Raw genomic sequence first — 12,494 nt, 5'->3', positions numbered from 1 at the left:
ATAAAAATGAATAAAAACTAATCAGATTAAAAGAGCTTTTGTTTTCCAGTGAATATTAAATATAAGTTTTTTTTTTGCCAGTCCTGGGCTTGAGCTCAGGGCCTGAGCACTGTCCTTAGACTTTCTCAAGGTTAGAGCTCTACCACTTGAGCCTCAGCACCACTTCCAGCTTTTTTTCTATGTATGTGGTACCGAGGAATCGAACCCGGGTCTTCATGCATGCTAGGCAAGCACTTTAACCACTAGGCCAAACTCCCAGTCCTAAATATAAATTTTTATCTGACAAAATATGCAGAACTTCACTTGATCTTAGCCAAAAACTCAAGAAGCAATGAAAGGATATGTGGAATTAAATTCTATTTTCCAATATAGTCCTTCTTTGAATATTTTTATATATTTTTATTTCTTGTAATAAATTATTTGCACTTTAGTACTTTATATTGACCTCTGCATATCGGTATTAACTTAGTTAACTGTTTTAAATAAGTATTTAATCATAGGAGAGATTAGAATTTAAAGTTTTAAATAAATTCATTTTTTACATTTATAAATAGGTCTTAGTCTATATTCTTTGATTTCAGTGACTGCATTATTATATTGATTTCACAAGCACTGATTTTTCTTTCTTTTCTGTCTTCTTTTTTTTTTTTTGGTGCTAGTATTGGGGGTTGAATTCGGGGACTTGTGGTCTCACCTGGCTTTATTTCTCAAGGTTGATACTCTACCACTTAAGAATTTATGCTGGTTGATTGGTGATAAAAAGTCCCCTAGACTCATCTACCCAGAAAAACTTCAAACCTCATAGCTAATATTTGCCTGGCTAATCAACCGATCAGGTTGATCCATTGCCTGGTTAAGCATTGAATTTCATTTCTAAGAAAAAGTCTGTAAATATAGCCAACAGTAATTAAAATGTAACAACTAGACATTTCTATCACTGTACATCAAAATTAATTATGTGTGAATTTACACACATTTCCTATGTGTGTGTGTGTGTGTGTGTGTGTGTGTGTGTGTGTGTGTGTGTCTTTAATTTTAAAAAGTCTAAAACCTCAAAGGAATGCTTCTAGTTAAACTCTCAAAGCCAGGTGGCTCACCCCTGAGCTGAAGAGCTCAGGGACAGTGCCCAGACCCAGAGTTCAAGCCCCATGAGAAAAAGCAAAAATACTTTTAACGTGAAATAATGTTTGTTTTGGAAAACATCCGAATGTGATACAAAACATTTACATACCTGTAACACTAATGACACCCACAGGCAAAAGACCATAAATCCATCAAAAACACACCAACGGTCTTTCACATAGGAACTATCCCCCTAGAAAGAAAAGGCACATGTATTATCTGACAAAATGAATAACAGTTAAGAAAAAAAAACTTCTCTGGAAGAAAATACTCAAGTAAAAAAAATGTACAATTACTATGTCATAAGAGAATGTACTTCCAAATGTAATACTTTTTTATTGTAAAATATAGAAGGATTACAGTTATATTCACCAGTTAATAGGCATATTACTTCTCACACATTGATATCCCTTCTCATGTTTTTGTCCCTCTCCAATTGTAATACTTTTAAATGATCTTGTTTACAAGAGAATTGACTATGAGGTATGAGATACTTTATAACTCTGAGTATAAAGTGTTGTTGAGTGCATGAAAAATCCCTCTGTTTATTCTCCTAGCCTCCACTTAAGGAACGAAGATCATTCTTGCTAAGCTGTTTGCATCCTCAGCTAGCACTCTTCCCATAAGGAAAGAGAATGCACTAATCAACATGTAGGTCCTTAAAACTGCTGAGTGAACAGGCACCAGAAGGAAAACTAGCCAGGAATGTACTTCAAGTAATATGAAAGCAAGGAAAAAAACTGGCCTTACTTGGAAAAGAAACAACTATGTTGACTTTAATTTAATTTGAATGTCAGATGTAAAAGAAAGACAAAGAAGATGTCCCTTCGTTTACTAGTAGGAACCCCATTCTGATGCTAGAATGAATATTATAATAAAAGAAGAATGTTAGAAATCTCCTTTGGAATAGCAAATCAGGGTGCTTCTCTAGGTTAGAGTTAGAAACATTAACAGACTATGTTTAGCCGGCCTCTAGACCTGTTCTCATCTATGTGCCTCAGTTTTCAACTTAGTCACCAACCATTCCCACCTCAGAACCCACAAAGAAATACAAATAGAAGAGAATGTGAGATTTTAAGTAACACATAAAATGTGTTGCACAATAGTTTGTCAAGTAATTCCCATAGTTTTCCATGCTTAGTAAAACATAATGGATTAGCAGCATATTTCTTTGAAAAACTAGAAATGATGTGTTGCTCACAAAACAAGAGGTGATAAAGTATGTATAGAAGGTTACCTCGGGTATAGTCATATATCCGATGTAGATATTCAATATAAACTTAACATGTTTTATGAAAGATAACAATGCCTAACAAACAGACTCAAATTATCACCACCACTGCTTCCACCGCCACCTCCACTACCAACACCAAAAACAACTGCTACCACAAATCTTGTTGAGAAACATATAAACAAAGCCAGGTAGCACACAGGCATAATAATTCATAACAACGCTGAAATGGTAGGAAAAATGAACAGATCAGTTCTATGGAGCGATTAGAGGAACACTGCTAGCTCCCAACTTAATGTGCAAATATCTTATCAGAGGCAAGACAATAAACAAAATTTGGTGACTCGTGGTTATGAATACACCGACAAAGAGATATATTGAAAGCAGACTTGGCTCTGGAAAGCAAGGAAGACTAAGAGGCTGTTTAAGAAAATGTCATGGCTATCATATGGTTTATACCCAAAGAAAGGAAAAGCTGCACTCCTGGAAGAGCTGAGGAGAGAAAAAGTGTCAAGCTTTACATAATTTTGCATTGCAGGGAAGCTGTAAATTGAATTGAATTTGTAAGAATGGGATCACTATCTTATTATCGTTATCAATATTTGGTAAGATTGAATACATTTAAATGTGTTTTTTTTGGAAAATAAATGCAACACTGACTTTGCCATCTGTCATTATGAGATAAAACCCTGGATCCCATTTTGTGTGTCTTCCAAAATTTGTGACCAGAACCTGACACATACTTCAAAGATTTTAACTGCTTTATTGCATCAACAGAATGGAGGGTGAACAGCGCCTGAGCTACAGGAAGATATGAACGTGCAGACAGTGGAGAGATTAGCTATTCCAGGCCTGTCTGTCAACTTGTACAGAGGGAAACAGCTGGAGGCTGTCCATCACTTATCCAGTATAGGAAAGTAACTAAAAGTGTCATGCAAGTATTTAGCAGGCAAAGCAACCAATACATGTATGAGGATATATTTTGAGTTCTCACAATTACATGCACCCATTCCTTTGTGAGTGCTTGATTAATTGCCCCATCTTGCCAGAGCCCTCCTCTGTGTCTTAGAATTATTATTTATTATTTCAGCGTTCAAAGGCTGCCTGCTACTCTTACCTAGGCCTGCTGGCTGATGAAAAAGAGACAGCTGTGAATGTTGAAAGAATTCTCAGTCTACAATACATGGAAAGCTCTACAACAATATAAATTGATATCATGCTACCGGTTTAGTGTTATGCTAGGATTTTGGTGAGTAATTTGCTTCCACAAAGAGTTATATGGGGTGGCATTAGTAACAAATTACTAGCAGGTAAGAACTGACAGAATCCTGCATATGGAGGGAATATAAAAAATGAGCAATCTTTAAAACAAATGTATGCCTGTAACAAAGTTACAAAGAAAACGGGCACCAATGGTAGCTCATGTCTATAATCCTAGCTACTCAGGAGCCTGAAATTTGAGACTTGTGGTTTGAAGTCAGCACAGAAAGGCAAGTCTGTAAGATTCCTATCTCTAATTATGCATCAAAAATGGGTAACCACCAAAACAAAATGAGAAGTGGACTGTGGCACAAGCCTTGCGGGAAAAAGCTGAAGGAGAGCGCAGGGGCACTGAATTCAAACTCCAGTAGTAGCATGGACACACACACACACATGCACACAGAAAAAGAGAGAGAGAGAGAGAAAGAGAGAGAGAGAGAGAGAGAGAGAGAGAGAGAGAGAGAGAAATACAAATGTTTCATTATTTTTTATTATTATCCTTATACTATGGCCATATTTTCATACAACTATAAAATAATTCAAAGCAAATGAACAAATACAAAACTATAAAGCAATGCAACTTAAATTAGTACCATAAATTTAATGTGCTACTTTGCTCAAACTAAGCCTTATCAATGCTCATTATTTTAAAGACAATAATATAGTATCAAACCCAATTACTTTTTGCCCTGTGTCTGTTAGGATATGCCTATTTGGAAGAGACAGTGCATACAGTATAATAAAATTACCAATTATGAAAATAATATGAGGCATCTCTGGTATTTTATGTGATAGACTTGACGCTTGGTTAAGGATAATCAGACCTCATGCATCTAATGCCTTAGCTAGCACTTAAATATTGAGTACAAGTTTCAATGAGAGATGAGTTGACTATTTCAAGATGATAACAAAGCAATATTACTAAAAATTGGCATTGCATTTGTGTTTACTCTAATCATTCCAGAATGGAAAGTATAAAAACCATATGTGATTTTCAATTTTCCATTCTTACAGACAAAAATAAATAAGATATTTTTTACTTTTAGCAAGTAACTGATCATTCAAATGTTGATGAGAACAGTTAAAGTTCTGATCTAAGTTCTGTACATAGGTAAGCAAAAGGCAACAATGAACCCCTCTGAATAATCAGCACACACTGGAATTAAAACAGGTCCTGTCCAGCATGCAGTGTTAGTGTGATAAGGAGAGGGCAAAAAGAGGAGTTAAAGGAGGCTGATAATGCCCAAAGCCCTTGTTAAGGTGTGAACATGGACTAGTGAAATCAGATGAATTTGGGAAGGTGGAAGAAGAGAATGAAGAATGATGTGATGGGGAACTCAGAACAAGGATACCTTGTATGAAAATACGGACATATGGAGATGGGACCTTCTGGTATCAAAAACTGATGCTAATAAAAATGTGGGGAAAATAGTAGAAATAGCTAATCGATGGCATTTAAAAAAGAAATTGGGTATCAACCAAGTTTTTTTTCTTTTTATATTATTGATTCAACTTCTAATATTTAAATGATTAAAACTCCTGTTCATTCAGGGCTGTGTTCACTTGCAGTGAATATGTAATTTACGTATCACACCCGCCTCCTCTGTACTTGTCATCCTTAGCTGTGACAGGTAGAGTGGTGCCTGCTGTCTTCTTTGTCATGTGAAACCCATGTCTTAATTTGTTAAACACCTACAAAACAAAAGTTTTATTCTTGGAAAATGTCATACGTTTGTTTCACTCAAGCTGCAATCTTTTAAAAAAAAGTCAATACATGATGATTAGAATCACACAGTCTACACCTAGACTGTGCAGCATTTTAAGTTCATTGGCAGAAACTGCTGTGGCTCTGAGAGCAATCTGTAAGACAGGGCCTTCATGTATGGATCACATAGATGGAACAGGGCTAAGACTCCCAGTGAAAAGATGGGCTAGTATTCTCCCAAGATTAACTTTCTGAGTTGGCCTCCTCAGAAGCTACCCACTTGCTGAAGCCATGCTCATATAAACCTGATGCTTGCAGAAACTGTTGAGACAACTTTGCAGAAGACCTAGACATCTTATATGTTACCTCAAATCCATTCATTGAGACCATTGTGGGTCTTCACCCATGAACCAATAGGATTACAAAACAGAGGCATTACTACTACATACTAGTGGAATATTGGGTGAGAACCTCAGAAAGGGAAAATAAAATCACTATAATAAAAATATGAAAAATAAAATAAAAATCATTTAAAAATCACTATAGTGATTTCCCCCAAAAATATATTTTATCATACAGAACCCAATAAATCAGGCAAATCTCAACAGATGGAGTTCCATAGAAGGAGCAGGATGTATTGTAAAGGATTTCACCAACAAAGCTCTATGACAGTGGTTTCCTATGGGATTCATGCCAAAACTTTAGTTTCTTGCCAGTCTGGGGGCTTGAACTCAGGGTCTGAGCACTGTCCTTGGGCTTTCTCAAGGCTAGAGCTCTACCACTTGAGCCATAGCACACTTTCATCTTTTATCTGTGTATATGGTACAGAGGAATCGAACCTGGGTCTTTATGCATACTAGGCAAGCACTCTACCACTAGGCCAAACTCCCAGTCCTATTTTTAAATAAACTTATTGTAAACATCATGTGCAGAGAAGTTACAGTAACGTGAGTCAAGTAATGAGTATGTTTCCTTTTGAACAAAGTCACCAGCATTCTCCCTCAGTCTCTGACTTCCTGACTTCTCTCCTGCAAAAGTTGTACAGTGCATGTCTAGTGGGTTTCACTGCTAATCTGAATCAGTTTCTGTGATTCTGCTTCCCCTCCCCAAATCAGACAGACTCATATATAAGACAAATGGTACAGAAATCAAAAACAGCCACAGAGGAGAACAAACCAAAGCAACAAGGAAGGAAACATAATTAAAAATAAAAAGAACCGCAAACAACATAATCAAAAACCTCATTTTCACTGAGATCCTTGTGTATATTTTCTGGGGCCATTTATAGAATATGTAGCTAACCAATCTCTTCTGAGAGCCATCCAGAAATTTTTAAGTGTATTTTAATTCTACCCTGAGAAGTCACTTGATGCATCAGTTTCAAAGTCTTAGATTATGTTTTTACCTGTGTAGATCATCAGAACATCTCAGGTTAATGACATACTTCTGAAAATCATCACATTCTGACTCTGCCCTGTAACCTGCGTCCTGTGTTCCATAAATCAAGACACACAGGGATGCTTCCTGGAGACTACTCCCTGTGCCAGGCCTCGTGTGCAGCTCTGGGCATCAGGACAAACCCCTCTCTGTATTCATGAAGCTTGTGGTTTGACCACCCATTGTTCTGTCCAGATTTTCCAAAATTTGTATCTTACAAGATTGTAATTGATTTAAAAAATATTCTTATGCTACATTTCTATCAATTTCTAGAATTATGTCATTAAGAAAAAGTTTGACCCTGGTCAAGGGTTATTGCACTTATAAACTAATTTGTTGAAGGATAACTGCTTTGTGCAGCTACTTAAAGATAATAAAAATAGAATTTAAAAAATATTATAACCCAAATAAAATGAGCATTATTTGAATACCAAGATGTTCAGTGTACTTTGCTTACGAACCCAAACGACATGGAAATACTTGCCTTGACGATTCCCCGGATGTGCATTTTTGCGATCATCTCAGCTGTGTAGAGAAACATCAGTAACGTATCCAAAGTGAAGGTCACATACTGCAGAGGAGGATAGTGCTCGAAGGTCATGGGCGTGTTCATGCAAACAGAGATGACGCTGATGATGGCGCAGACACGAAGCAGAGAGTGCACCCACTGAAACAATGGTCCAGAGTGAGGCGGACAGACTTTGCATTTATATTCACTCAGTGGGAGAATACAAACTAAGGTTCACATCTTTCACCAGGGCTTGGGCAAAAGTAGGAGGTGGACTGCAGTAAGTGACTATTACCTCCAAAGTATTTCCACACGTTTGTCATGTATAATTTTCCACTCAAACATACTAAGACTCGGGAAGGTTGAGAAAAATTCCTATGATCTTATCTCCTTGCATAAAATACATTTCAAAGACATGTTTTAAAATATTTTTTCTAAAAGTAATAATTCTATAAAGAAATGAGTGAGCTTGTTACTTTATTTTGTGAAGTATTTTTCTACAAAGTGAGCCCAGACCCTCTTTCACAATTCTAAAAATTAGGTTTGCCCAATACTTGCAGTATGTCTGCTGTTTGAATATTTTCATTAACTCCAAAATAAATCATTTAGGATAAATGTGTGTTTGTATGTATATGGATAGGACATGCAATCATTCATGCGTGATATTTTTTTCATAAAATTGGCTGAAGTTTTTCATAAAATTTGCCTGCTGTAAGATAGCAGCTTCCAGGATAACCTGGAATATGTTAAGTCCCTGACTTAAAAAAAAATACCCAGCATAAAAAAGTGCTTTGTTGCATCTGTATACTGAATGACAAAATTACTATTATTAGAGTATTATTCAACACAGTATTATTAATCATAATGTTATTTTTTATTTCTGGCACTCGGGCATATGTGATAGTATTGATTTGTTAATTTTTGTTCTCTTTCTGAAGAAGTAAGGTGACAGTGGGACAACCTACAGACACTGCTGCCCTTAGGATGGCAAGCAGGAAAGACAGAACTTTCAGAAGCCTTAAGCTAAGGAGCGAATTCAAATATTTCTCTGAGAATTGCAACATTTTCATGGAAATGTAATGCCAACAAATTCATACCACATTTAGCCACTTATGATTCAACTTATTTTAAGAGTTGATGTGTTTTTCATGCATTTTGGAAGACCTTCAAAAGCTATCAGTATGTGAATTCAGCCCCATCTGGACTTCCAACATAAAGAATGTAATTACCCAAGGAACTTCAAAAGGTATTTCTTTTCCTCTACAAAGTAATTCTGCTTTGAGTTGAAAGAATTATAATCAAGCATTAATAATTTCAGTTAGTGTCTCTGATACTGAATCTATAATCTTGTCTTCAGATGTCCTCAGAAATTTCTCCACAGAGTAAACATCAAGAAAAAATGAGCATGTAGTTTCTTTTCCATCCCATTCATTTCTTTAAACAGGAGAGGATGACCCCTCAATGGTGCTAGACTCTGAGGACTTAGAGATGGGAGAATACTGTCTGATTCATATGTATTTTACAGCATCAAAAGGACGTATATACATTTTATATACTATTATCCATTAGCATCTGTAGGGGAATGTGGCTAAGGTTTCTTCTTCAGATATCAAAGTATACTCAAGTATATTATATAAAACAGGATACTAAGCCAGGCGAGGTGACTCATACCTGTAGTCCTCGAGAGGCTGAGATCTAAGGATCAAGGTTCAAAGCCAGCCTGGGCACTAAAGAAGATGACAGTCTTATCTCCAATTAATAATTAGAAAAGTAGAAGCGGGCCTGTGGCTCAAGGGGTAGAGCAGTAGCCTTGAGCTGAATTGCTCAGGGACAGCACCCAGGCCCAGAGTTGAAGCCCCATGACTCAAAAAAAAAAAAAGGATACTATTTGCATATGACTTATCTACCTCTTGTATACTTGACATCATTTCTAATAATTAATACTACTTACATTCTATGTAAATATTTGTTATCCAAGGTAAGAGTCTGCTCGTGTTCATTATTTACATATTTTTAGATGATTTTAATTTGTGGTTGGTTGAATTTGTGGATGCAGAACCTCTAGATACAGAAAGCTCACTGTATTTATATTTATTCAAAATATATATTTATATTGATAGTCATGTTTACAATAGGATGAATGGAAAGATAAGAGGTTATACTATCTGTCACAAAATAAATGAGGAGCAGTGTGGGAAATCTAGATTAGTGGGGAGGATTTTATTGAGGAAAGGAGCAGGGGCAGGCCTCTGAAGGCTAGGAAACAGCATAAGCACAGAATTAACTTGGCCAAACCAGACAGAAGCAGGAGGTGGCTGCTGAGAACTCTTGGGTGGCAGGGAGACACAACAGAGGGTGTCTCTGGCCAGGTTGGAGTGCACAGAGAACTGGACTGAAAGGCCAATGTATTTGCATTTGCAGTGTAGATATAAGAGATCTTGCAGCAATTACAAAGCATCAGGATAATGTAAGCAAAAAGAGCAAAGTAGAGGGACACGTGAGCAGGATGGAACGTGTTTGGAGGGCAGGCTAGAGAAGGGAAGACAGGAAAGGCCAGCAGGGTCCTGTCCTGTCCACCACTATCCTGCTGGGGGAAAAACAAAGGCCGTGAGCTGAGCTCCTAACAGTGGGAATGACCCTAGCTTAGCTCTACTGCCAAGTATAGCGGTAGCTGATATGGTAGCTCACTGGCTTAAGTGAGCAGATAAAATGACAACACTGTATAGATGTATTGTCCTGGACGCCATTAGCTTTTGCTTCCACATGAAGCATACAATGTGGGATCTGTTTAATTCTACACACGTGTGCAGCATCTCACAGACACCTGCACATGGAAAGCAATAAAGAAAAGAGGCTGGTTATGAATAAACTGGCTTATCACCACTCAGCCTGAGGAGCAGAATTATCTCCACAATGCGACTTTGAGGACAGGGTGTCCAGTGCACTGGTGGGCGGGAGCACAGAGTAGCACACAGTGGTACCTCATCCTTCCATTTGAATTGTTCCCAACTTCCAGACTCAAAGACTCATTCAGATTCTCCTGCGGCTCACATACAGAGAGTTCAAAGTCAAAGGTCTGTGAGTTTCTGAATTTATAAATCCAATTTCCCTAAGAGCAGCATGTGCCTCACCACATGTCCTCAGAAAACTTACTGGCTTGTTAATCCAGAGTATGTCAGCATTGTCTGACAGCGATTCATCAGGACCAAAGTCAGTGACTGGCTGGGCTTCTACCCTGGAACTCTGCTTCCTTTTCAGCATACTGAACTTAACTCTGATGGACAGTCACAAAACCGCAGTCTGGGAAAAGAGAGAGAGAGTTTCACTCACCACGGAATCCTTCTTCATCTTCATCAAAACGTTGGCTCTTTCACACATACTTGTGCATCTGAAGATCATATATGTGGTTCTAGTGTATGTAGCAAAGACATTTACAGAGACATTTTGAATGGATAAGATGCAATTAATATTCATGTAAGCTTGGTGTTTTCCCACGAACCTCAATTACTTATTTCATAAGTAAACTTACTTCATAAGTAAGTTTTTCTTTTTTCATAGATTTTTATTGTAATTAATAGAAGGGTTACATGATATTTGCCAGACAGATGGTGCATTAATTCCCATACATTGATACCCTTTCACATGTCTTGGTCACCATTTCCCTCCCCTCCGCCCCCACTCCTTATCTTGTTTTCCCCCCTTCCCTATCCAATTTCAAATAACCAAATACAAATATATCCAATATATCAGGTAACAAAGTGAGATACTGTAACAATATGAGATAACCAAGGGACAGCAAAAGAGATGAGAGATAACATAGTACATTAAGGACAACCATCATTCATTATATGGCTTTTGTTTCTATATCCTGGAGATCCTTTCATTTCGCGCCCTACTATATGGCCTTTTGTATCAAGGTTTTGCTCTATTGCAAATCTCTGCTAGGAGAGCCCAAGGTTTCTACTGATTATGGCAAATGAGGGAAACCATTGAGCCTAAGTTCCTTTGAGTAAGTTTTTCTTAAGTAGCTTCTTAACGACTGGTGTTGGACATTTTGGGTAAGATAACTTGCTTCTCAAGATATACATATTCGAAGGAAACTTTTCTAAACTATAACTACACATATACATTTCCAGAGCTGCCTGTACTGCAAAGCAGATTATGCCTGAACAATCCCAACTACTTCAGATGAGCTATCAGGTCATCCATAGGGTTTTCTCCAAAGTTTTATTTCTTTGCCAGCACTAGGCTTGAACTCAGAGCCTGAGTGCTTTCCCTTACCATTTTTTTTGTGGGTCATGGGGCTTGAACTCGGCCTAGGCTACCACCCTAAGCCCCACTTTCCATTTTCTAGAGGTTAATTGCAGATAAGTCTCAGGTCTATTTGTGCCTGGGGTGGCTCTGAACCTTGATCCTCGGATCTCAGCCTCCCGAGTAGCTAGGATTAAAGGCGTGAGCCACTCTGCCTGGCTTCCCTTACCATTTTTTGCTCAAGGCTAACATTCCCTTTCCAGATTTTTTTCTAGTTAACAGAAAAAATAGACTTGACTGCCCAGGCTGGCTTTTAACCTCAATCTTCCTATCTCCGTCTCCTGAGTAGCTAGCAATACAGGGGTGAACTACGACTGCCTAGTTCTCCCGCATTGTTTTAATACAACTTCACACATATCTGTTTCTGACAGTAATCTTCAGTTAAAGTCCCGATTTATCCTTGCCAGAAAGGATGGAGACAAAAGAGAGCACTTCTACATGGAGATAATCTAGTCTCATGAAGTTTGAGATAGTCTGAAGTCTTCAGGCCACTCTGAAGTAGATTCCTCATCAAAGTGCCCTGAAGAGATGAGAATCTGGACTGCCACAATTCTCAGTTACAAGCTTGTCGGTTTGTCACCTCCCTGTGTTCATTGTGATTACCTCCCACAGCTCAACAGCTATTGAAGGAGGATGGTCTGTGGTGTCAGCCCGGAGATAAAAGCAGCAAATAAGAGAAATATAAAATAAGAGGAGAGGTGGTCAAGACAGCACTGGTGACTCTGAGTCACCAGTCACAAAAGCTATCTAGTATTTGATAAGGGAGCCAGAAACAGGAGTTGGAAGTAAAATAGCCTCTTTAACAAATGGTTCTGGCCAAATTGGCTATCCACATGCAGAAAATTGAAGCCAGATCCCTGTAGATCACCATGTCCCAGAATCAATGCAAACTGGTTCAAAGACCTCAATACAAGGTAGGC

At 37.9% G+C, this 12,494-nt stretch overlaps 1 protein-coding gene across 3 annotated transcripts in view; it reads right to left on the bottom strand.

Annotated features, from left to right (window-relative positions):
- Positions 1 to 10,560, bottom strand: part of Nalcn (sodium leak channel, non-selective) — a 198,647-nt gene extending 188,087 nt beyond the window's left edge. For all 3 annotated transcript variants that reach the window (XM_090341914.1, XM_090341916.1, XM_090341915.1), the window contains exons 1-3: positions 10,417 to 10,560; positions 7,240 to 7,422; positions 1,232 to 1,315 (exon numbers count right to left, since the gene is read on the bottom strand). In XM_090341914.1, coding sequence (XP_090198040.1) covers positions 1,232 to 1,315; positions 7,240 to 7,422; positions 10,417 to 10,524 — 375 coding nt within the window. In that variant the 5' untranslated portion in view covers positions 10,525 to 10,560. The remainder of the gene's footprint in view (positions 1 to 1,231; positions 1,316 to 7,239; positions 7,423 to 10,416) is intronic.
- Between the last annotated feature and the right edge of the window lie 1,934 nt (positions 10,561 to 12,494).

Source organism: Megascapheus bottae, chromosome 11, assembly GCF_031878675.1.
Source record: "Megascapheus bottae isolate mThoBot1 chromosome 11, mThoBot2.hap1, whole genome shotgun sequence".
NCBI lineage: Eukaryota > Metazoa > Chordata > Mammalia > Rodentia > Geomyidae > Megascapheus > Megascapheus bottae.
The sequence above is the reverse complement of the archived record's forward strand: the minus strand, read 5'-3'. Positions and strand labels throughout refer to the sequence as shown.